We start from the raw sequence: 26,150 nt of genomic DNA, 5'->3' as shown, positions 1-26,150 counted from the left end.
CTGTGCTCGTCATGCTGTTAGTTGCTGTACGTGACACCTCGTCTATACTAAGTACACACAGTGTGACAGGCGTAGATCCAATTACAATGAACAGGATGGAGTTGTAGCCACACAGCAGCTTTTTTTCATAACACAACCGTGTCTCCAGCCGTGACTGTGGTTCCACCCCACCACTGCATTCCAGGACCAGATGGCTAGCTGACCCGTGTTGCCTAGTGGACGTGCAGAAGAAGCAATGCTCTGGGCTGTCCTGCCATAGAGTGCTGGGAGGAAGGAAGGCTGGCCAAGCTGGTAACATAAGTATGGTTAGAGGGGGTCTTCCTACTGTTAAAATCAGTATTACAGCCGGATCCCAGCCTACATCATGTAATGACCATGTTGTGCGTGAACACAAACGACAGCAGCGCCTGGTTACAAACTGGGTGAACGTTTATAATGCAGCCAGGGCTGTAGGGTGTAGCTTTGCTTGTTGTGTGAGTTCTGTTCCAGAGGCCATGTTCCGTGCTAAGACTTGTATGTTATCGTTCAACGCTGCAGAGGGGCAAGGTAAAGCTGGCCTTGCATCTCCACCCAGTTTGCTCTCCTGCTTAAGCCTTGAAATCCTCATTTTACCCCGTTTCCTCCCCCTCCCCCCCAATTGAGCATGTTTGGCACAGTTTCCTCCCTTGCAACTCTGTTCCCAGTGCAAGCTGCTCAGTTTGCCCGTCACTGTTCAGCTGCAGGGGGGTTGTTGCAGTGCTCTTATGAAATACGCCTTACCTGAGCTTGTGTATAGCAGAAAAGCAAATCAACTGTCTGAATGTGAAGTGTGTGTGGGGGTATGAAATAGTAAGAGTGTCCTCTTTAGACCAGAGATGAGCAGAACTAGGTGGGTAGCTGCGATCTCATAGCAGGTCTCACTTCCCAGCAAAAGCCTGTAAGGTGCGTGTACAATGTGTGTATACACACAAACACACACATGCATGTTGCACACATACAGCTGTAGAGCTGAATGACTATGCCTAAAGAAAACATGCCGGTAAGTAACCCCTTCACTGCTGGACTTCCTGGGGTATTTCTGTCCTGGTATTCGAAGGGGATGCTCCATTGAAATCAACGGAGCCCTAAGATGTTGCAGGTGGGTGCTGCAGCACTGTCATGCCTCTGACCTATTCCCACATGCACTGTGAATAAAAGGGCAGAAAGGCAATGGTGGTGAAGTGCCAGGCAGGGGTGGCTGGCTCCTCTCTGCCCTACACTGTACCTCTAGCCTGTTGAAAAGTAGGAGATCCTGGGCCAGATTGGTGGAAGTGAGCCCAGCGCCACTGAAGTCAAGGCCGTTTCAATGGCTTATTGCCAATGATGAGTTTGGCTCCCTCAGTTTATTCACAACAGTGCTTGGCTTCCCCACCCTACCTCAGCTCCCAGCCTAGCATGATGTGCTACTGAAACGAAGAGCCTTACTAATTGCTTCAAACGTTGAAAACTTTCTTGCATTTAAAGCCCGACCTCCCACAAGTTTGGGAACCTCAGTGCGATTTTGCTTCATAAACAACACAGGCTTGCTCTAAACCGCTTCTTTTACCCACGCGTTGGTAAGATTCCTCTGCATAATTTAGCATTTGGTGAGAACTATACCTTACTGTCTCCTTCCCCATCTGACTCTCTTTATCATCACTTCACAGAGGGTCTTAACGCAGAGTACGTGAAAGGAGAAAACACAGAAGCTGTTGTAACTGAAGAACCTCAAGGTGAGAGCTTTTTTTGGCACCGCTCTTAATCTTTCTGAACGGTGGCTTTCGCAACTCCTGCTAAACATCAGTACATGTTCCCATTGTAAGTGTCTCACACGTCAGCCAGGCCTTCCTCTCTCTGTTAAGCAAGTCATAGCAAATATAACGGATGACACTGCCACTTGCCATAAAACATCCACAGCAGCGCTTGCTCCCTTACTGCATGCACGAAAGAGATTTATAAATCCAGGGACCTCAGAGCCTGGTCCTGCAAACAATGGGCCTTAATACTTTGCCACAGTGCTTGTCATCTATGGCTCTTTAAGTACTTTACAAAAGGAAGGCATCATCCCTGTTTTAAAGATGGGAAAACACAGGCACAAAGATGAAAGGATTTTCCCCAAGGCCACAGAGCACCTCCCACCATTGACTCCTTGTATTTTAATACTTTAATATGTTGTTGTATTCATGGTGATTCTTTTTTCCCCCCCTCCAGTTAAATATTCAGTCCTAGAAACACAGTCAGCAGAGCCGCCGCCACCACAAGACAATGCGAAGGTCTAAAGCATGGCCTTGGGCTGGAAGAGAATCAGTCAGCGGCAAACACACACACGCAAAACCATCTCACATGCTTGTAATTCAGCTTTTTATTTAATTTGGATCCAAGCTATTTAATGTGTATTTAGACTAGAAGTGGCTTCTTGTTGATATAGGCGGTAGGGCTAGAATGTCAGTGTCTTTTTATTTTTTTGTAAAGAGTTGTATGTTTACATGGAATTTAATAATGTAGGATTGATTACACTTTGTGTACAAAACAACAAAAGGTGCTTCAATAGCCTTTCAAGCAATGTTTAGGATTTTCACGTTCGGGACAAGCAGCTGGGATAATGTCATTTTTTAAGAGTGCCAGAGCGTACAGGTGTGAGGACGATAAAGTGCCTGTAAAATAACGATCCAAAGCAAACCATGCAAGAACCTTTGTAAATCACTTCCAGTCAATTTCTGCCATCAGCTATGCGCATGCAGTGTCCAGTGTCAGCAGTGAAAATAGTGTGTGTAGCTGAGGGTAGATTTTGCTCCTTAGAGTAGCTACACCTAAAAATAAAGTGCCTATGGGTAGATCCTCATTTAGGGGCCCAGCCTGGGGGGTAACAAAGATCTCTACTCATTGGAGTCACAGAGTTGAGGGTGCACATCATCTCACGCTACTAGGCTTCTACCCACCTTTAAGGACCTGATTTTGATACCAGATAACTATTCCTTGACTTTAGCAAAGCTTTTGATATGGTCTCCCACAGTATTCTTGCCGCCAAGTTAAAGAAGTATGGGCTGGATGAATGGACTGTAAGGTGGATAGAAAGCTGGCTAGATCGTCGGGCTCAACAGGTAGTGATCAATGGCTCCATGTCTAGTTGGCAGCCGGTTTCAAGCGGAGTGCCCCAAGGGTCGGTCCTGGGGCCGGTTTTGTTTAATATCTTTATTAATGATCTGGAGGATGGTGTGGACTGCACTCTCAGCAAGTTTGCAGATGACACTAAACTGGGAGGCGTGGTAGATACGCTGGAGGGTAGGGATCGGATACAGAGGGACCTAGACAAATTAGAGGATTGGGCCAAAAAAAACCTGATGAGGTTCAACAAGGACAAGTGCAGAGTCCTGCACTTAGGACGGAAGAATCCTATGCACTGCTACAGACTAGGGACTGAATGGCTAGGTAGTTCTGCAGCAAAGGACCTAGGGGTCACAGTGGACGAGAAGCTGGATATGAGTCAACAGTGTGCTCTTGTTGCCAAGAAGGCTAATGGCATTTTGGGCTGTATAAGTAGGGGCATTGCCAGCAGATCGAGGAATGTGATCGTTCCCCTTTATTCGACATTGGTGAGGCCTCATCTGGAGTACTGTGTCCAGTTTTGGGCCCCACACTACAAGAAGGATGTGGAAAAATTGGAAAGAGTCCAGCGGAGGGCAACAAAAATGATTAGGGGGCTGGAGCACATGACTTATGAGGAGAGGCTGAGGGAACTGGGATTGTTTAATCTCCAGAAGAGAAGAATGAGGGGGGATTTGATAGCTGCTTTCAACTACCTGACGGGGGGTTCCAAAGAGGATGGAGCTCAGCTGTTCTCAGTGGTGGCAGATGACAGAACAAGGAGCAATGGTCTCAAGTTGCAGTGGGGGAGGTCTAGGTTGGATATTAGGAAACATTATTTCACTAGGAGGGTGGTGAAGTACTGGAATGCGTTACCTAGGGAGGTGGTGGAATCTCCTTCCTTGGAGGTTTTTAAGGCCCGGCTTGACAAAGCCCTGACTGGGATGATTTAGTTGGGAATTGGTCCTGCTTTGAGCAGGGGGTTGGACTAGATGACCTCCTGAGGTCCCTTCCAATCCTGATATTCTATGATAACGATACAGATCATTGCGGTATGGGATTTTGGCAGGTAACACTGCCATACATGGTTGTGTCTGAGATGGGCATTAAGCCTCGAGTGCCAGGGTTTGGCTATGACAACACTGAAACTTCTGCATTGTCGCTGAGATTAACTGAAAACTGTGCACACTTGTATGGATTTAGGGACAGGTTCAGATCTCATTTACACCAGAGTCACTTGAATTCAGAGAGAGCTGAGTTAAAACTAATCGAGTGTTTTTAAAAAGATCATGTAATTAACCTATGAAACTCACTGCCACAAGATAGCCATTAAGAGCTTAGCAAAATTAAAAACCCCAACTATGTAGTATGGCTGATCAGCACATGCATAGTTATTTTAGCTGGGGGGAAAGGGGGATATAAAGCCTCATGCTTCAGGGCATAAGCTAACCTCTGAGAATGGTTAGGAAGAAACTGCCACTGACGGTAGCATTATCCTCTATGGGGTTTCTTACACCTTCCTCTGAAGCATTTGATGCTGGCCACTGACAGGATACCGCACTCAAGCTGAAGCAGCGCTCTGATCGGTGTTCCTGTTTAACTGAGATTGATTCTGGCCTCTGGTAGCTTGACTATCACTTGTTACAACTTTTTTTTTTTTCTTTATGCCCCTTTCATTGCTGCTAAAATGTGGACACTGCCACGTGCCAATACATTTTTCAAAATTAGCCGAATTGGGAAAAGGAGGCTTTGAAACAAAGGAAAAGTCTTCACTTTCTCAAGTGGAAAAGGTACAAAGTGTTTATAGAATCAGGACGTGTGTACATTTTGTAATGGTTTGCAAAAATCCCCGTTATGTGAAAGGGAAGCAGCAGCTGAGTAAGAGAGTCTAGTTTTCAGTTTGACGTACACGCTCGGTTTTCAGGAAGGGACTTACATGGGGCCTTGCCTGTAGGTATCTGTATAAGCCTAGGGACAGTTCTGTGTAACAATCTAATTTAAAGGAAAGTACCTAGTAGCATTGTAAATGTTTTGCAGCAGCTGTACAATTCCTTATGCTGTACAATTTGCAGCAGCTGTACAATTCCTTATGAAAGTTTTTTGACACATGCATTTCAAAAGCCTAATAATCGCTTTACAGGCAGAAATACATTGTTTTATGAATGCGTTTGTATCACAAAACAAAATGTAATAAGCTGTTTCCAAAGTTCTCATTTAACTATTGGCTTCTATAGAACTGGAGCAGGAAAAATAGACAAGGAATACAGCATTCATGCTTGCTTAGATACTCTAGAGTAGGTTTATCAAGGAGGAAATGTGGTTTGTAGAATTTTGAAGAGCACATAAAGAAACCCAGATGCTAACGAAGCCACAAAGCTGAATTCATATGACTGTATATTTCCAAATAGTGTAGTTTGTTTCTTTCCTAGCCAAACATGTTTGAAAGCTGTAGTATAAAAGCATTTTTAGATAAATATTGGAGATAAAGGTTAGTATATGGCACTGGTACAACACCAGGAACCATTTTCTCGGGTAGATCAAGTGAACATAATTCCATATTTCATTTTTGCTGATGAAAGAAAGTGTTTTGATGAGTATAGATTGTCAAATTTTGTTGCATTTCTATTACTGCTCTGTACAATCACTGTGTGTGTCTACTGTACAGTGGATTGGCGTGTTGCTTACTTTAGGAGAAAGCACTTAACCCTTGCAGGGAAAGTGTTAAAAAACGAGAACATTTGAGACCTGTTAAGAATTCACAAATATTGCCATTTTCTATTTTAAAGTAGTTTCTCTGAGAATACCACCAGGTTTTAGAACTCAGAAGTAGATTGCACCGAAGCTGCTTTTCCCCCCACAGCCTTTTCTAGGATTCTGGTAAGCAGTTATGCCTTAAAGTAATTTATAATTACACTATCAGAAAAAGTACGTATATGCACAGCAGAACTCCTGTTCCAAGTTTACAATAGCATAATTTGGCATCTAGGAGAAGGAGGGCTTTAAAGAGGAGACTACTGACTGATGTTACATTACAAAAAGGAAGACTTAGCCAGAGGCCTATCTTCAACAAGGTTAGCAAATTGGACAAAAAATCCAAATCAATCTAGGACTATCGTGATGTACTAAATATCAAACTAAAGAACAATTGCTCTGTTTTTTGTTGCATTCTTTCTCCCCATCCTTCATCTCTGGATTGTCTGTTCAGTCTCTGGAGGGGCAGCCACCATCTGTACAGCACCTCGAATCATTCTTATTTGTAACTTCTCAGTAGCGGTGCAAGTTATGTTTTACTTTATGCTCCAGGGGAATTTGATAGGGCTGTTACTTCCCTACTAAAGACCTTCATATTTAGAAACAGGTGACAACTTAAAAAAAAAAAAAAAAAAAAAAAAGCCCTGCACTGAAACGCTGCATACATGATCTGAGCCACATTCCCCTTTAAAGTATCCAGAGAACAATATTTGCAAGTCGAAAGTGGTAGGATACAGGAAAAATGTGACATGGCCCAACGCTAAGTGAAATGATTTAATTTTCTGTTAGTCCAAAATATAGCCGAGGACCTGCTGGAAGGTTATATACTGCCTGTGCTGTAGCTATGCACTCACCACGCCCTGCTTTTTGGAGGCTAACTGAGACCACTTCTAATTAAAGTCCATTAGTTTTCTGTACATACATGAAACGGATCCTTGACAAGAAACCCTCTCTAGTCACATAAAGCTTTCGTTTGTTACGATATTAGTGACATGCATTTTCCTTTGGTAAAGTTGTAATTGTCCTTTCAAGCCAGAGTATTGTGACATTCAGTTTTGACTTGACACTTTTTACTACACCTTCGGAACCTCTTATTAAAATCCCCCATTTTCATGTAACCCAATAGTACATATTCTTAATGACTTATTCTGTTGCGGTAAAAGTGGAATTAGTCCATGAGAACCATTTAAAATTAAGAAAACATTAAGATTTAAAGTGGAAAGACAGTCTTGGCTGTTAAACATTGCTTGTGTGACAAGTGACGTTTGGAAACCATATGGATGAAATTAGATAAAGAGTAAATTAAATTATTTCTTTGAATAAAAGCAAGGCATACAGTTTACTAAGGCAGAATTGATCTGTACCAAATGAAATTTGTGTATTATGCTGTGAAAAGGCAGACTCATTTTGCTAAAGTGCATATAAGGCTTATAGGGAAAATCAGAATTTGATTGCTGAACTACCATTGGAAAACTATGAATAAAACAGACTGACTCATACAGTGACATTTTGATACTGTGTGTTTTCTTTGTGTTTGACAAAAATAGGAAAAAGGTGGAAGAGTATTTATATATATATATATTCATTCCTGCATAAAAGCCCTACTAAAGCTACTTCAACTATTTTTTTCACACTAAGAGAACAGTGTTGGTTTTCTGAGAAAATAAACATTAGCTTGAAAATTTGCAATTAAGGATAAAATTGACGAGTATGGAAAAGCACTGGTAAAGTCACCCTAACAACCTTAATTCTGCCCCACCACTAGTCAACTCAGTGTAGCCAGTCTGGAATCCAGAGTTTTCCTGTAGAACCAAAGACTTCTGGCATACATGACTTTGGATTTGTACCGCCATGTCTAATATGTGAAATTCCCCTGTAGTGGTGATTTCTAAACTTAAATATTTTGGCCCCAGATATGGTGACTCAGCATGTCACCGTTTTTACATTTGATACTACTTGCTGCTGAGTAATTTTTGATGTAGAACAGTAGAAGCCCATTCTCTCTAACAAATGCAGGTGATTAGATGGGCAGGAGAATTCTGGTGCAGTGATCATATTTAATTTGGCTTAAAGGTGACACGTACAAAAATGGGGGTGCACCCTTTTCTCCTTTTTAGAATTTGTATATAAAAGTTTGTGTGCACAAATATCGTGAATTTCACATCTTGCCTTATTGGTTCTGCTGGATGTCTCCCTTAAAGGACTCGGCTGTGGACTGGGAAAGCTCTTAGCCCTTATTTTCACCTGGTAGTGCCAGTCATTCTGGTTTTATTAAATCCATGCGAAAGACTGAATAGCTTTTTTTATAATAAATAAATAGATAGAAAGGAAGCAAATATAAACTATGGTATAACTACGGGGCAGGAGGGCTATGGAAACAGTTGGATAAGACTATATTTACCAGTTTAGTAAAAATGAAAGGGTGTTTTGTTTTGTTTTTTAAACAGAATTAAACTTAACCAATGAGGGGGGGAAAGGGTTTCACAAAGTGTCGTTCAGCTCTGAAATGTGATTTCTGTATTGCTCTGACACCTTAAAAAATTTGGAGAGTTTAGGTTTAACTACCTACCAGTACTTCAGACCCATTCTGGGGTTCCTGAGACATGGTTCCCCACTCGTACGTCATCACTTGCAATAAAAGATTCTGCTGGTAAAATTTGCCTGCCTATGTCTGTACACACGTCCTTTGTCTTCAGTAGATTTGTCCTGGTGTAGCAGAGGACAGATTTTGATCCAGCTACTGGAACACAGTTAACAATTCCATTGAAGATGCACCAGTCAGAACTGAACCTTGCTCCCTCTTACAGAATGCGTTGGCTCTGCTGTGTTAACAGGAGTAAAAAGTAATAATTAATTTTGTCATTTAGTGGGATAAGATGCTGAATGCTCACACAGGAAGCAGAGCTGAGAGATCATTTCACTTCGTCACTTTCCAGAGTAAAACCACACTTTGACCAACAGAAATACAAAAAAGCATCAGTTTGAAAACGAGCGACGGGATGGATCACTTGATGATTACCTGTTCTGTTCATTACCTCTGGGGCACCTGGCATTGGCCACTGTTGGAAGACAGGATACTGGGCTAGATGGACCTTTGGTCTGACCCAGTAGGGCTATTATGTTCTTATATACTGAGTTAAGTATCTATATTGAAGTCAATTTTGCTTATTACTCCCATTATTTCAGGAGGATCCCTCATGTTATCCTTGCGATGACAGGGTCACTTGGGTATGTGGCACATGTAGACTATTTGTAGGAATGAGTGACACTTTTCTGTATAAAAATGAATCCATACATTGTAGCTGTGAGCATAGAACGTTTAATATCTGAAAGTGCTACAGTTATTCCAACTATCCCTTTTACAATTATTATGGAGCACAATCTTTCATGATCACTAGCTCCAATAAAGAGAAAATTTCAAATTATTTTCTTTAGGTTTCATTTTAGAAACAGCCTGCTCTATTTCAGTAGACAGTTAAAATGCCATGCTAAATTTGAAGTACTAAGGAGTTTAAATAACAACTCAACATATTTTGCCAGTATAAAATTCACTGATGGTATATTGTTTTATAGTATTGTTTTTATATAAAAACCATCTTCCATCTTAATTATCTCTTATGAAAGGCCTGATTTAGATTAACAGATGTGGCATCTTGGTCCTTCTTAAACTATCCTGCTTCAGGTGTATAAACTATTATAAAAATACATTTTACCATCACAAATAAACAGGACACATTGCAATATCATGCACTGTGCATAATAAACTTAGAAGACTGGACACAGAACTATCCACACAATTCACACTTGCAAAAGAAATACCAGTTTGTGTTATACACAACAGCTTTATGTACATAAGTGCACAGAACTGGGGGGAAAGGAGTGTGGCACAATGGCATATTTAGTACAATGACCTCACTGCACAGCCAAGCTAATTGCTGGGGCCTCCTTGTGGCGGATGGTCAGTGCAGATACTCCGTAGGGAAGGGATACCACCATCAGATAAAATGGACTGGTAAAGGATTTAGAGTGGAAACGGTGAGGGTAGGGAAGTTAGGGCTCCGATTATTAGAATAGCAGAGAGTTAACCCCCTGCTTCTTTATAGCCCCACCCCAAAAACCTAACCCTATACCCTGCGGTGCTGATGTCCCAGGGTATAGGCGGGGTGCCTTAAATTGAGCAGATAGCAGGTTGGCTAGGGACCTGGATGGATAATGCGGGAGCCCTCCCCCCACCTCCCGGCTGTATGTAAACAAGTACGGCATTATCAGCTGGGTACTCCCGGACATTTAGGAATAAAGTTGCAGCCTAAGCCACATCCAGGGTCTCGTGTCCTCCTTCCAGCATAGCTGGACAATGGTTATCCATGTACAGTAAGAACTACAATTAGTGCATAGAACCAATTGATTCTCAAGAAGCAGGGTTAATTCCTCCTGGCAGCACTTGAATCATACAACTCAAGGCCAGCAAGTGGAGTTACATTATCTTGAATACTCAAAGGAGGAGCTTAGGATTCTTGTGAAATGTTGGTCAAGTAGGAAGGAAAAAAGAAAAGGAAATTTCAAGCACGTTTTACTTCCACGCCTGCTGAGAAAGCAGCTGCAGAATTATTTTTTAAAAGGCTGCATGTCACTAACAGCATTGATCAAACAGTTCTGAAATAAAAATGGTTTGGGAGGGGATTGGAATAAAATGAGAAATAAAGATTTTATATAAAAATATGGATAAATGATTGAAAACAGAGAGAAAACATTGGCAGCATTTAAAAAAAAAAAAACCCAACCGTCTTTATTATTTCAAGGAAACCAATTAAGCGCCTATTATTTAAAAACATCAAAGTTGTAACAGTTTATATCTTCCAAAACATTTGGAGAGGCAGGATCAATTTTCTGAACCCATAACATGCAAATGAAGTGTGTGTATGTTTAACATCACATATGCATGTACATAAATGTGTGTATATGTTTAACAGGACACACTTAAAATACGTGGAATATACAGACTATACAATTTACACAGTTCAATGTTCTTCTAATCCAAATTGCTAGAAAACAAGTTACTGAGTACAAGACAGACCTGATTAAGCTTACCCCTTATTCGTGAGGGTAAAACAGGACAATAAACAGTCAAAAGATTTATTTAAACTTGTAAAAAAAGGCATTAAAAAAATTAAAATCCATGCTTCACCAAATATATTACATCATACAAGTACCAGTAGGTGTGTATTAATTGGCAAATCCTGTTTACCTTCATTACCATCCATTCTTAATGGCATATTTACTCAAAATGTAAAATTGGCTGCACTGGAAAATACTTAATTTAAAATCTGTTTCAAAGTGCATTACTTAAATATGTCCCCAAGAATAATAGCAGTTGCTCTAGATAAAAATAACGTACTGCATTAAATAAAGAGCTCCCATTCAGAAAATTTCTCTCAATGTTCTGATTAAGCACAAACATTACATGGCATTTCATTTGGGTTTCTCAACCAGCCTCTGTACCCAAGGCAGCAAAAAGCCTCTCACATTATCTGTCTGACAGATGGATTCCTTTTTAAGATGGTTAAATTGTTGGTTGCTCAAAATAAAGTTAATTTTACAATTGATGATTTAGCGAGAGATGTCAAAACACATACAGGAACTGCCAACTTCAGAAAATACCATCACAACTATTGAAGCTCTTTTTGGCCTCATCATAACAGGAACAGACACAAAGAATAAGGCATGTAGATTGATAGCAATTATAAGTCACTCACAATCCTTGGGAGACAGGGAAAATATTCCACCCGCCTCTAAGCATATATATGCAGATCACCTGACATGAATGGTTTTACATGGCTTTTGTTGCACATCAGACAGAAGTGCGCACTGGGGTGGCTGAGTGAGAAGGAGATGACCCTCTATCTGATGATGAAGAAATGGATCGTGTAGCAGCTTCTCGCTGCAAGTCTTCCACCTTCTTCTGAAGCTCAGCTCTGATGGCAAGTAACTCCTTAAGATTCTGATGAATTGGCATCTGGGGGTTTAACAGAAGAGAGCTATTTTTATTATAATAATTAGTTAACTTCTCAGTTATTAATACATCTGCTATTTTCTTCTGTTGTGACATGAGAAACCCCAAGCTTCTTGTGAATTTCATTACATCTCAATATTTGGAGTGACTATTTCTTTATTTAACATCTGAAATGATAAATATTCTAGTCAACTTCCCCTCTCTCCCCAGTCGATCATGACTCAGTTGGTAAGGCCCCTATTCAGAAGGCGGTACACATTTATTGAAGGGATACCCAAAGACAAGGCAGGGGGGAAGTAAAGGATGACTAAGGAAAAGCAAGTTACTTTAATAATGTACTTTTAATCAATTTTACCAATATTACTGTCAGTGAATGTATGAAACGCCTTCACCAGGAGTCTCTCGTCTCCCGTGAGATGAATTTGTTAAAAGATAAATAAAAAGTAAATTAATAATAAATGAAAAGCATTTTGCACCAGAATACAAACACTGGTCCACAATTCAATACCAAAGATGGAATTTAGAAAAAGAGAGGCCATATCCCTCAAAGTTGCCCCATAGTGCTTTGCACAGAAGAGTGACTGGATGCAGTTTAGTCCAACTGGCTGTAGTCTGAGAAGGTCCTGTCCTTCTCAGGACCTCCAGATTTCAGGGAAGTTGATCACACAAGGCCTTTTCTTAATCTGTTGCTCCAGAGAACAGCCAACTTACTGTGTTCCTTGGCTCCATTCAAAGAAATTGGATCATTTGCCAATGGAACATATTTCCATGGTTTTGTACAGGGCAGCTTTACAAGCATTCGACCCCTCTCAGCCTGGGATTTAGCATCAGTCATCGTCACAGAGGTAGAAAAATGGCTTTTGCCTGTACAGGCCTCCCAGATTCATGCACTGATAAACCTTTCGCAGAAGCAGGTTCAGGAGGAGTGGTGTCTTTTGCCCTTTCTGTGGCCTCTGAAGGGAGCCTTGTCTTTGGCTGAGTGCCTTTCCTAGAGTTATAAAAGGCATTGTTTCATGTCTATGTGAAGCAGTGGAACACAGCTGGGCAAGAGGAACACTCCTTTAACCCCATTTTTCTCACTAGATCTGCTGCCCTGGACAAAGCCCAGGGTGATCCTCCAAAGTGCAACAACAATAATGAAACAGCCAGAAAACTGCCAAACTTCAGACTGAGTCTACACTGTACTTTACCAAACTATTTACAACTATCTAGAGTAAGGAAGACAGATATTCTGCAAGTGCTGTCAGAAGAATAGAGAGGAACTCTAGGGCTGTTAGCCTAGAACTATGGAACGTTTGGCTCGAGAGAACTGCATTCATTCCTGACTGCTAGTTACTGCTCAGAAAGGATTCCAGGGCTACAGGGTTAAGCATGAAACTCCTAGAGCTGAGCTGTGTCAAGGAAAGAGGAAGTTTGCTTATGCCACTTCTGATACCCTGGAAGTCACTGGGTCAGCATCCTCCACTCACATGTGGTGATATCAACTGCAACATAAAGAGGGCGTCTTTACAAACCTTCAGCAAGGCAGACAGTCACTGCACACACTACCAGGTTCTTGACAGGGCATATTAGAAATACATTTATAACAATTACCTTCCACAGGCAAGTAACAGTGAGATGCTGTACCACAGCATGTATATGGGAATTCAATTTAATGGACAGCAAGAATTTTCTTGTAGTGGCCACTAAGTTTTTCAATAAGAAAAAAACTGCTGTTCTACTAGAGTTCATCCTTGTGAATACTCTTCCTACGCTAGTGCTCAGGTCCATAAGAGAATGATTTAGCTGTTGTGTTGCACTGGGCCCTGGGCCATAGGGGCTTTCCACGCCTGATTTCTGAACAGCATAATCATAGACCATTGTAATGTGCCACATCTTTCTTTTACGGACTTGAACAGCTTGTCACATATAACACCTACATGTCCCACTGAGCAAGCCAGAATCATGAAAAGCAGTTTCAGACAACAGACTTAGTAGAACCCTGCTATAGATCTGTGCAGGACACACTGTGTGAACATTGCTGAATACAGACATTATGTATAGTGTTTAAAAGGGAGGATGCTGGCTGTATTACTTTTCTGTCCTCCCTAACACCTAAACTAGCAAAGAACACATTACAATCTCATGCACAGTCTGCTTCAATCTGAAAGGATGGTACATGCATAAATTACGTAAAAGTCACAATAATGAAGTCTACAAAATTTAAAACACATAACTTGCAGCACCATATATTCACAATATAAACAAAAAAATATGGTCAAAGAACATTAAGGTTCCAAAGTCAAGCATTCAAAAATTAGGTAATGCCAGAATTAAAGTTATCTGTGTGACTTTAATGTGGCCCCCTTGCGTATGCATTACGATACAGTCTTTAATTACATTACCATGTACCGTTTCCCCCCACATTTTCCTGTCTCATTCGCTGCACAGAATGGATGGTGCTCCGGTAATGGGCAGAAGAGGTTACTCACTTTGTGCAGTAACCACAGCTCTTCGAAATGTGTCTCCCTATGCGCATTCCACTTCAGGTGCCCATGTGCCTCTCAAGCCCTTGATTGGAGATTTTCAGTTAGCAGTGTCCATTCAGCCCATGCATGCATCCCAGGCCTCCTCATGCCAGACACCAAGACTTTATAGGGGTGTGCGGGTGAACTGCCCTCAATTCCTTCTCCCGCCAAATGTCCCCTAGCAGAGAGGAAGAAGGGCGGGTCGTGGAGCACCCATAGGGGGACACATCTCGAAGAACAGTAGTTACTGCACAAGGTGACTACCACTTCTTTGAGCAGTGTCCCTATGGATGCTCCACTTCACGTGACTTCTGAGCAGAATCCACAGATGGAGGAGGGAGTTTCAAAATTGAGACCAGAACTGAAGATACCACTGCAGAAACAAGTGTCGCATTGGATCTGGCAGCATGGATCAGGGCGTGATGTTTTGAAAACATACATATTGAAGCCCAGATAGCAGCCCTACACAGCTCACAAACTGGCACATTCTTAAGTAATGCTGTAGATGTTGCCTATGATTTGGTCGAATGTGCTATCACCCTTGGGGGGTGGGGAGGATGAACGCTTGCATCCACATAACAAGTGATAATACATCCAGATATCCATCTCAATAGTCTCTGAGCAGAGATCGAGGACACCTTGGATCTATCTGTGAAGGAAATGAAGAGCTTAGGTGACTTTCTAAATGCTTGGTTCTATCTAAGTAGAATTCCAGTGCTCTTCTAACATACAGGGCATGAAAATAGGATTCCTGCAGAGAGAAAGATGGAGCTTTGGAAAAACAACTGGTAAATGAATACATGGAGGTGGGAAAAAATGAAGGCAGAACTCCAACAGGACCTTAGGGATTCATTGTGTGAAGCTAAAGACACTGTCCTTGAAGAATAACATAAAGGGGGAGATCTGCCATCAAGGCATCCATTTCCTCAACCCTATGAGCCAATGTGATGGCTACTAAAAAGAATGTCTCCATGCATAAATGGAGCAGAAGACAGGCTGCCATTGGTTCAAATGGAGGTTACATAAAGAAACTGAGCACCAAATTGAGGTGCCAGATTGGGGTGGGGTCCCTAACCTGGAGGGTAGAGATTCTCCAAACCCTTAATAAACCCAAATGATACCAGGTGAGCAAAAATGGAGGATCCTTCTACAAGAGAATGAAAGGCTGATGTTACGGCCAAAAGGAGCTTAATTGAACTAATTGAGAACCCTGATGTCTTCAGAACCAACAGATAATCCAAGATAACTGAAAGTAGCACCGAATCAGGCAGAAGGTGGCAACAACATCACCCGAATGGAAGAATCTCTTCCATTTCTGCAGGTAAGCCAGACCGGCTGACCTCTTTCTACTATTCAGTAACACCCATTGCTCTTCCATAGAGCAGGGGGATTCTAACCCCATGAACAATCAAGGAGCCACATTCTGAGGCAGAGTAGCATTAGGGTGGGATGAGGCACACGACACACATCCTGTGACAGAAGATGAGGAATGTTCGGGAGACTGAGCAACTATTAGGAGAACTTTGGCCAGGCCTGTCTGATTTTGTTCATCACCCTCAGTATCAACGGCATTGGGGGGGGGAAACACACAGAACAGACCCTTCTTTGAAGGTAGAAGAAAGGTATCTCCCGTAGACTGATGTCCCAGACCTCTTCTTGAGCAGAAAAGAGGGCACTTCCTGTTTCTGTAGGTTGATAAAGCTACGAATATATTAATGCCATTAGTCCCAATAAATACCCCAAGTGATGAAACAAATGATAAATCACTCTCAATTTCACTTCCACGATTTATCAAAATATTTTACTAAGAGTGAAATTAACAGATCATAGTTACCTTATTACACATTAACATATTTCAAAGTGTGAAGCTGATCAAAGAACTTACTGATCATTTGACCATTTATGAGAAATAAAAGCAGATTTTCTAATTATTCTAAACCCCTAGGATAAGAACATTAGAAACTGATAAACTACCAAAAAATCATCAATTAAACCTTTAGGATCTAGAAAGACAAGCAGAGTAGGGCAATGTGAAGGAGTTGGCCAGCAGTACTAAGTAGTGGAGATTTAGGGCCAGATCCTCGCCTGGTGTTTGTCGACATAGCACCATTGACTACTGGCCCTTACGCCTTAATTAAGCTGATTGCCTCCATAAAGGTTGGTCCAGGGAACTTCCTGAAGCGTCACTACAGCCACAGAAGTTAGTCAGAAGGCTCTTTTTCTACCTGCGATAATGTGACATCAGCGATTGGCAGCCCCTTCATCATAAATCTGTATGTTGTCCCCTCCCTAACTCCCGTTCCTCCTCTTCCACCCACTCAAAGCCCTCAGAGGTTGCCTATATCCCTTATCTGTCCTGACTGACTTACTCTATCCTTCTATGTCTCTAGGATGCTGGTTTTCCTCCTGTAGTATTCTGTTGCCCCTGCCCACTCCATTTCCTTCTCGCATGTTCCATTATCTCCCTCTTGCTGTCCTGCCCGCGGGCGGGGAGGGGGTCAATTTTCTCTTGCAACCGTGCAGTGGCTTAATAACATGTCACTACTAAATGCTTTGTTACCAATGAGATCTAAAAGCACTACGCAGACTGACAGTTCAAAGGGGAAGGCAAAGGATGTACTTGCAACGTTGAAGGTGTAGGAGGGGAAAAGGAAACTTGACTTATGACATAAAGGAGAGGTTTGCTTAACCCAGGGGTTTTCAACTATTTAATAGCATGAATTAGCTCTTAAGAGAGAGACTGTCTTGTGGCCCACCTCTCTTCCCAACTTCCTAATCACAATCCCACTTACAGCTGTGCGCATTTCCACTGCTGTTTCTTGCATTGAAAAATATTAGTATTTAGGTATTTCTACTAACTGTCTTTTAAGTAACATGTGTCCTTTTAAAAAAAAAAAATCATCATACATTCTCCAGGAGAGTCCTGAAGACAAAATAACTCAAAGGAACAGTCACTTCACAGTTAAACTGCCCCTCATCCCTGAAGTATATATGTAAAAGAGAACTTGTTTCTTAAACATGTCAAATCTTGGTCTCCTGAAGTTATTGCGTCCGTTTTCTTCATAGACTCATTTTTTCACTCCAATGGAATCCTTCAGTATTTTGAAGTACTGTTGGATAACAATGTTTGTAAGCACAAGGCTTCATTTAAACGAAGTCATAATAGCTATTCACTTACACTACCACCAGTTCTTAATTGGATAGATATCTAGTTCGTATTGTTGTACTAGCTCAAGGACAGTCATTCACTTGAAAATTGTTCAGCTGTGAATGCATTTCTTCTTGTTCCATGAGCATACTTTATCTATTTTAGCGACAGGGACGAAAGGCTGCAGAGGAAAATGACTATTTTAAATTCATTACTTGATTCAGACTAGATCAGTCAGTTTTTCAAAAACACGCTCTTTGTGCTGCAAGATGACAATGTTTTTCAGTTCAGTTTTTTGTTCTTCACAAAAGAACAGGAAGTCTGATAGAGCTGCTTTTAAAATCCTAGCTAATGACATACTCACATGTAAAGTCCATCTACCATGATGAGAGCAGTATTTTTCACTAGAAATCAGCACTTCCGACTTTTTATAAAGTTGTGTCAACTACACCAAGCCATCATAAAAAGTAGTCACTAGTGAATCTGAAACTTAGTGTGTGTAAACTGACACACGGATCTTGGAAACTACTGTACAGGTTTAAAAGCTGTGGCTGAGAGTTTGAGGAGTGGTTGGAAAGAAAAGAAGAAATGGAAAGGAAGGTAAGATCAAGAGACGAAAGGTGTTAATGCATTAGTCTTTTACCTCTGGAGCTACAGATGGGTGCAAATGCACTTACCAGTAGGTCACAGTTTTATGGGCACATATTAACTCCCAGTTACAAAGCTACCCAGAACTGACAATGCCTGCTCAAGTGAGGCCTGCGACTAAAAGTGCAGAAGGGCTGCAGGTCAGAGCGTGCCTATACAAATTGGCAGCACTGGGTGAAGAAGATGGCACAGTGCTATGTCTGGCATGAGCAGGCATAAGTGCAAGTATTACTTTAAATGTTAACTTCATTGATAAAATCTATAGTCTGTTTAGAATGACATCTAACAAACTATGATAAAATAACACTAGGATTGCAAAGTCAAGAATCCAGAAGTTAGGAGATGGCAGTTCAGCTCCCTTGTGCATATGCATTATGACAGTCTTTAATTATATGCCCACATACTATTTTTTCCAACAGGACCCATGCCTTATTCAGTGCACAAAATAAGCAGCTGTTCAATATTTTGTTTGCTCGCCACTGTTCAATTTTAGGTCTTATTTACTGTACACTATTCAAACCCTACTTGGGAGGCAGAATTATTTGCTTCCTCATGGACTTTTCTGTAGCGCTCATCACTACAGTATCTAAGGGCTTTACAAATATTAATGAATTTATTTTCACAGCACCCCGTGAGGCGAGGTGGTATAACTATCCCCATTTTACAGATCGGGAACTCAGGCACAGAGTGATTAAGGCTGAATGTGTCCACTAATTTTGGATGCCCACTTTGAGATGCTTAGGACCTGATTTTTCATAGTAATTAGCATTAGCATTTCATAGCACTTCAGTTGCAGCTGTAAATGCTTAACACTTCTGCAAATCAGACCCCGGGGTATCAAGCCAGGCACCCACAAAATAACAAACACATAATTAGTGGCCACCTATGAAAAGTTTGATTTTAAGTGACTTGCCCAGCATCACATAGGAAGTCTGTGTCAGAGACAAGGACAGATTCAGATTCTCCAGGGCAACAAAATTCCACCACTTCAACCACGAGACCATCCTTTCTCCTTCTCTTTTCAACTTCTGCAAGAAATGAGGCAGCCATCCTACAAATAAACAGCCTCTCACTATACAATCTAGAGCATTCCCAGAGCAGGTCCATCCTATGTACTCAATGAGGTACGGTGCTGTGGAAAAAACAGTATTTAATAATATGATCACACTATGATAATAGGGCCAAATGAAGGCTGCACAGACACAAAGATTGCACTGGGAAAAATTCACTCGGTGATAGATACAGAATATCAAAAATTTCAGCCCAAATGTTTAAATTTTAGCAAAGCTGTAAGCAACTAAATACAGGCTCCCACAGTGGGAAGTGTCGGGCAATCCTAACTTTAGGCAGCACCACCAGCTTTGCCTATAACACAAGCTCTCTCTCAGAGAGAGTGTCATCTTTTGTGTTTTGTACAAAATCAAGTACACCGACGGCTCTCAATAAAAACATACTGATAGGAACAAATGAGTTGTCATACTGGATTAGTTCTGTCTCCTAAGCTTCTAGTAGATGCAACTATGAAGTGCTAGGGGATAGATTTGTTATAACAAACACACAATACACATTTCACCACCTAATTTGAATGCCTACGTTTACAAACATTGTCACTTTTGTATTTGGACCAAGGGCTTAAACAAAGAAAAAGAAAAAGACGAACAAACGTGCAAAACTACTTATTTGATCAAATTAATAGCTTAGGGCTCTCAAGATGTCTGCTTTATTCATAATAGCCTCGCTTCCAGAAGAACACAGCCTGCAGAAAAGTCATCAGGAAAAGTAAAGTTGACAAACATTAACAATTAAGAAAGTTGTTAAGGTTCCCAGAGGGAGGGATAAGGTATCTACAGTAGAAGGCATAAAAGGAAGCTGGCCTTAGAGAGAAAAAAACTGCTTTTGGAAGAGGAGAAGATACAGTCACAACCTAAATACAAATGGATCTTACTAGCTAGTGACAAAATGAAACTTTAAAGTACGTCCTAATAGAAAATTAGAGATTATGGAATTTTCATGACCAAAATAAATCCTTTTTCATACAGCAATGTAGGGCTTGCCGTTCAAAGGTTTCAAGGCTTTAATCATGACCTGCAGACATGACTGACAAAGGTTCATGCCTTGAAATACTACATCTACAGAAGCCGTGTTCTGGGAAGAACAGTCTTTTTGAAGGATTTGCCCTGTCTTCTGAAATAGAAAAATCTAGCCAAGAGGGGTCCAAGAAAGGGATACTTACAGATGCTAGATAGCTGAAAACCAGAAATGTAACAAAGAGGCTAAGTTGAAAAGTACTATAAAAATAAGAAGAAAAAAGGAGGGACCTGACCTCAATTGGAGAATTTTGACAGCATTTTCCAAGAGGTTGCATTATCCTACCTATTGTGGATTGGCATGGTGGCATTTGGAAGTGAAAGGCAGCAGGTAAGCCTAGAAGGAATAGAGTACCTAAAATGTATGAGCAGGTCTCCCACAAGTTGAGTACAAATGTCAATCTTTCCAATTCAAGGAGGAAAGAATAATTCTGAAATTCTCTTCTTTATCAACAGATTCAATGTTCTAGGATCAAGTAGTATGGGCCACCTGATTTTGTTGGGATAAGTAAGTATCAATTGTATTTAGTATTAACAGCGGCCCAATTTCAATTTGGAGCAACAGGTTTTTGCTCAAGAACAAAGAAGGGTCTGTCTTACTGCAACACAATTTAGTGAGAAGGTTCCCAGCAAAAGACGTCCCCATTTGTCCATTCCATCCACCCATTGCATTGTCAGACACGTAGACTGTGGACTCTCTGTGGCTGGCCCTGTTTGTCACCCAACTGCACAGAGCCTGGCACAATGGGGCCATAATCCTACTACTGAAGTTGTTGGTACTACTATAATATCAAATTAGTGTCGCCAACCCTCGGTGCACTCAGCCACCACTTGCTATAATAAATTATACGTAGCCCCTTGTTCACAGAACATAATCTCTATAAACTCGAAATACCCTGCCTGGTTGTGATTTTTAAACATGCACTGTCTTCCAATATGTTCAGGCTTTAGTTGGAATCCTATAGCTCCAAAGCAGAGAATAGCTTAAAATTAACAGATACAGTATTCAGAGATGGTCAAGAATGGAGTAAGAAGAAAATGGTTATAGAAAGTTACTATTTTACAATAGATTCACTCTGGAATTGTCAAATAAGAGCCCAAGGGAATTGTATACCCAATTCCCAGTGAAAGTCAATGGAAGTTAAGTGCCTAACACCCATGGGCCCTTTTGAAAATCCAAGTCTCCGTAATTCAGAAAAACTAAAGATGCATTAACTGACATATTGACTGATTCAAATACTGCCCTTTAATTCTTGTGAGTTTCTCTTCTTACCAAAGAGATTAATTAGTTGATTATAGGTTAAAACACCCCTTCTTACACATGCTAAAGGGCTGGCCTTAATCCTCAATTACATCCACCTATTGGATCATTTCTCTTTTCAGTGGATTTCCAAATCACTACAAACATTTCTTGCTTAAAGAAGTTTTTTTTTGCAGTTTGATAAAGAAACTTATGAAGTCGCCTTGTACAACTACCCCACAGTGTGCTCCCTGTTAATGTTAAATACTTTATTTTCCCTTATTCTAGCATAAAACAGGACAAAAGAAAGAATCATATGAAGAGTCACTAAACAAAACCAACGTATCAGTAGTTGGAAAGGTCCATTCTTTTAATACCTTCAGTGATCCCCGAAGGACTTCAGAGATTAAAAAATAAAATGTGAAGAAGATATAAGGTCCATTAAATAAAAATGGGGATGATCTTTTCTACTGACAGGCTAACAGGATCTGAAACTAGACTGACCAAATATAGAAAAGGCAAACTTGGTAAATTGTGATTACACAGTCCATTGTATTTATTGGTGTGAGAAGCTGTTGCATGTGTTTGGACTTTGATGATTATATTGGAAACCATAAGCCACAGTTTTGTGTGTGCGTGGTTTTTTGCAATAAGCTCCTGAGCATCATCATAACAAGTAAAGTGGAACACTGAGATATTTGTCATGCCATGGAAAACAGGCCAGGAGCAACAGAAGAATCAGTAATCTTCAGTAAAAGAAGAATACTGCAACTCTCCTCTTCCATAGTACATTCCACTTATGATTTTGATGAAAACCGCGAGACAGTTTTATAACATCACCACCTCACGTTTTAGAGCACCACTCTACCATTCAGACAGGAGAACATTCAAAATTAAAAACTGTAATTAATTAATTAAAAACGTTTCAAAGTCTGTTTGCTCAGTTCACTTTTCACTGCAAGGCAAAAGTAGCTAACTGAAAAAACCCATACCTGTGGCCTCATTCTTGGATTCCATCTGACGTAGTAATTTACCCACAGTTCCAAATGGTTCAGACTGGCAACAGGATACAGGACGTGGTTTTCATAGTTTACATAGAAAGGATTAGTAAATTCATCTAGTTGACTGTTAATGTAGGACCATAAAGATACAGTCTTTGTATTTATCTCCTGAATAAATAAAAAGAATGGTATTTTAGTATACAGTAGAACCTCAGAGTTACAAACACCTTGGGAATGGAGGTTGTTCGTAACTCTGAAATATTTGTAATTCTGAATAAAATGTTATGATGATTTTTTCAAAAGTTTACAACCAAACTGACTTAATACAGCTTTGAAGCTTTACTATGCAGAAGAAAAATGCTGCTTTCCCTTCATTTTTTTTAGTAGTTTATGTTGAACACAGTAACTGTACTATATGTGCTTTCTTTTCCCCTTTGTCTCTTCTGCTGTCTGATTGTGTACTTCTAGTTCTAAATGAGGTGTCCGGTTGACTGGTCGGTTAGTAACTCTGAGGTTCTAATGTATGTAATTCAAAATCTTTACATTTTAGCATAGTAATGTTCTTTTGCTCCAAGAACTATTTGATACACAATATTTATTTAAAGACACATTAATTTAATTTTTTGAGATTTAGCAGCCCTGAGATACCATTTCCTTCTGTTATCCTTGGGGGAAAGTTTTTCCAAGAAGCCAGACCAGTTACTGCACTAACTGGGCAGGGAAGCTAGTGGCAACTTTATTTACTACAATACAGCAAGTGCTCAGAAAGTTTCCAATATCCATGTCATCCATGGGGGGAGTGATAGCTCAGTGGTTTGAGCACTGGCCTACTAAACCCAGGGTTGAGAGTTCAATCCTTGAGGGGGCCACTTAGGGATCTGGGGCAAAATCAGTACTTGGTCCTGCTAGTGAAGGCAGGGAGCTGGACTTGATGAAGGCAGGGAGCTGGACTTTCGGGGTCCCTTCCAGCTCTATGAGATAAATAAATATATGGAGATATACCTATTTAAACAGCTGTAAGACTTAAACATAGTTGCAAGATTTTCATTTCCCCACAAAACTGTTCAGGAGTAGAATGGAGATTCTAGTATATTTGGGGGCTATTTTGCTTTTTGAGCAGATTAGTGTTACACTGCTTATAACCCTGCAGTGGTCATATCCATAACAACACACTGACCAACCCAAAATGTGACAAAATTAAATTAGCTAGAAATTAGTGAAGAGAAGAATGTATCCTTTGGAATAACCAGTACAGTATTTGAGGAAAGTGAGTGTCATTTATTTTTTCCCACTGTCTGCTTACAGCCATCTAAATAATGCACTTTTAATTAAGTGTCCAGTTTTAGCTTTATATGCACTTTTAAAAAACTATATAATAAAAAAAAAAAATCACAATAAAACCATAAAATCAAGAATTCAGATTCTGAAACCTTATCAGCTTTATCTTGCAATTTTATACTCCTTCAATACTATACAGCATCTGTTTCTACTACAGCTGTGTGTTAAATTGCTCTTTTCTGTTCTTTCTTTCTTGTTTTTTTTTTTTAAGGGAGCTGCATCCAATTATCCATTTGTGAAAGAAAGCTGTCTGGTAATCACGTACTTACTGAGAATGTATTATTTAGCTCCATCTTGTGGTGTACACATGCAATTTGTTGTACTAGATAAGCCAGCCAAGCCAGAAAAATACCAAAGCTAAACACAAACACTAAGGGACGGTTAATTATTTTACTGAAAGCATGAAGTGTGATGGAGAGGAGAAGGCCAACCACAAATGTACATTTTAAGCATAGTAATAATACTTTGAGACTGGATGAAGAATGCTGTAGAAGGTGCAAAGTGCTTCAGAGTGCTAGTGCTAACTTCACTAACATTAAAATATTTTAAATTCTCTCCCATCCTTCAACCTCATGTTCCATCGTCAATAATCAAATCCTGCTTCAAACGATGCCCCAGTCTGCAGTGTACTGGTAACGTCACATCAACCATGGAACTCCTTTACAGATGGCCAGGAGAATTTTGGTAAGAAGTGTTTTAGAGGTTTGTGCGTGAGCTGGGACATCATCTGGAACAGCAGTTCATGATCTACAATGAGGTGGAAGGTGTAGAGCCTAACATAATTAGAAAAATGTTTTAATTCAACAATGTTGTCGAGTGGCCCTTCATCTGGTTATGGGGATGTTTGGAACATACTTATCTATAACATTAAATTCATTTCCAGGCCAGCTCTAGAGGCTTAGATGACAATAAATTCCACTAAAACACAGGCTCAAATGTTCTTCTGTCTCATACTCTAAGCACCTCTGCATGAAATCATCATGTCAAACAGAAGCAAGTGTAGAACTTACCTCTTTTAATCGCTCTTGTTCACAGTTGTATAAAAAAGTCCCAAAGAGACAACTATAAAGGTGATCCAAAATGGTGATCAGAAACAGTTCATTGAATTCAAAGGCTGCAGGAAACTTTAAAAAAATATATAGATTTTTATGTATTAAAGTTATTTTAAACTTTTATTATCCATAATAAAGAGAAGCAGCCTTATAAATAAGGTAACAACCAAGAAATTCACCAAAAAAGGATGATTTTTTGGAAAAGTGGGTTTTACATCTATTGACAATTTTAAGAAATGCTAAGCAATTTTGATAATCTCCATTGTACTTGGATAGTGCTTTTCATTGCAAATCTAATGACACTTTACTAATATTCCTAAGTAAGCAAGTATTATATCCATTGTTCTAACAATTGAGACACAAACATGGAGTGATCTGCGAACGTTAACAGTGACACCCAGCAACAGGACCAAGAAGCCCTAACTGGCAGTGTCCTGCAAACAATGCATCAAGTTATTTGCTTTGTTATAGAATGCCATCTTAAAAAAAACCACTTTTGGCATTTAAGAGCTTTATTTACTAAACTAATGTACAATGAATTGAATAGTGAAGATTATTGCATGTACAATGTGTTTAATAGTAAATATGTATTTAAAAATACTTCCTTCTTGTTCCACCCAGTTTACATTGTCCCCTAATTCTCCCCTTGAGTTTATTATCCACTATGTAGAATAATCGTCTAATCCATCTTCCTTTTCATATTAAAATGTAAATCCCTCACATCTGGAAGGAAAGAAATATTATGCCAATACTCACCATTACATACTTTCTTCATAACTAACTAGAGGTTTTAAAGTACCTACGACCATATATATATATATATATATATATATATATATATATATATATATATATATATATATATATATATATATATAGTAAAATTACAGAAAGTTGAACAATTATGAAACAAAAATCCAAGACACCTGCAATTTTAAGAGCCCTACAAATTGAAAGAATTAATAAATAAAACTACAAAGGCTGGTACTCCATTCAAATGAGAAAGGATTCTCTCAATAATCAGATTAAGTATTCTGTGACTGTCCACAACTGCCCCGTCCATAGGACCAAGTAATTCTGCCTCTAGATAGTATGGGGATGGACTCAAAGAGTTACAGAGAAAGGAAAATACTTTTTAAACAGGAGAAGAAAAGATTTTTTAAAAGAGTGGATTATTCTTCTATGAAAAAAGCAGCGCCTCAATAATGAGGAGTCTTTGCAGAATCTCAGATGGTAGCTTCCTAGATTCATACTGTGCAGGAAACTGAAGTGAGTATTTAAGACATG

At 40.0% G+C, this 26,150-nt stretch overlaps 2 protein-coding genes across 2 annotated transcripts in view; one reads left to right on the top strand and one right to left on the bottom strand.

The window, feature by feature from the left end:
• Positions 1 to 2,276, top strand: part of CD99L2 (CD99 molecule like 2) — a 41,337-nt gene extending 39,061 nt beyond the window's left edge. The window contains exons 11-12 of the mRNA XM_065410911.1: positions 1,665 to 1,730; positions 2,209 to 2,276. Coding sequence (XP_065266983.1) covers positions 1,665 to 1,730; positions 2,209 to 2,276 — 134 coding nt within the window. The remainder of the gene's footprint in view (positions 1 to 1,664; positions 1,731 to 2,208) is intronic.
• Positions 2,277 to 9,144: 6,868 nt separating this feature from the next.
• Positions 9,145 to 26,150, bottom strand: part of MTMR1 (myotubularin related protein 1) — a 35,673-nt gene continuing 18,667 nt past the window's right edge. The window contains exons 11-13 of the mRNA XM_065410258.1: positions 24,822 to 24,935; positions 22,465 to 22,641; positions 9,145 to 11,845 (exon numbers count right to left, since the gene is read on the bottom strand). Coding sequence (XP_065266330.1) covers positions 11,681 to 11,845; positions 22,465 to 22,641; positions 24,822 to 24,935 — 456 coding nt within the window. The 3' untranslated portion in view covers positions 9,145 to 11,680. The remainder of the gene's footprint in view (positions 11,846 to 22,464; positions 22,642 to 24,821; positions 24,936 to 26,150) is intronic.

This window comes from Emys orbicularis, chromosome 9 (assembly GCF_028017835.1).
Source record: "Emys orbicularis isolate rEmyOrb1 chromosome 9, rEmyOrb1.hap1, whole genome shotgun sequence".
Taxonomy (NCBI): Eukaryota; Metazoa; Chordata; order Testudines; family Emydidae; genus Emys; species Emys orbicularis.
This window is presented reverse-complemented; position numbering and strand designations above follow the sequence as displayed.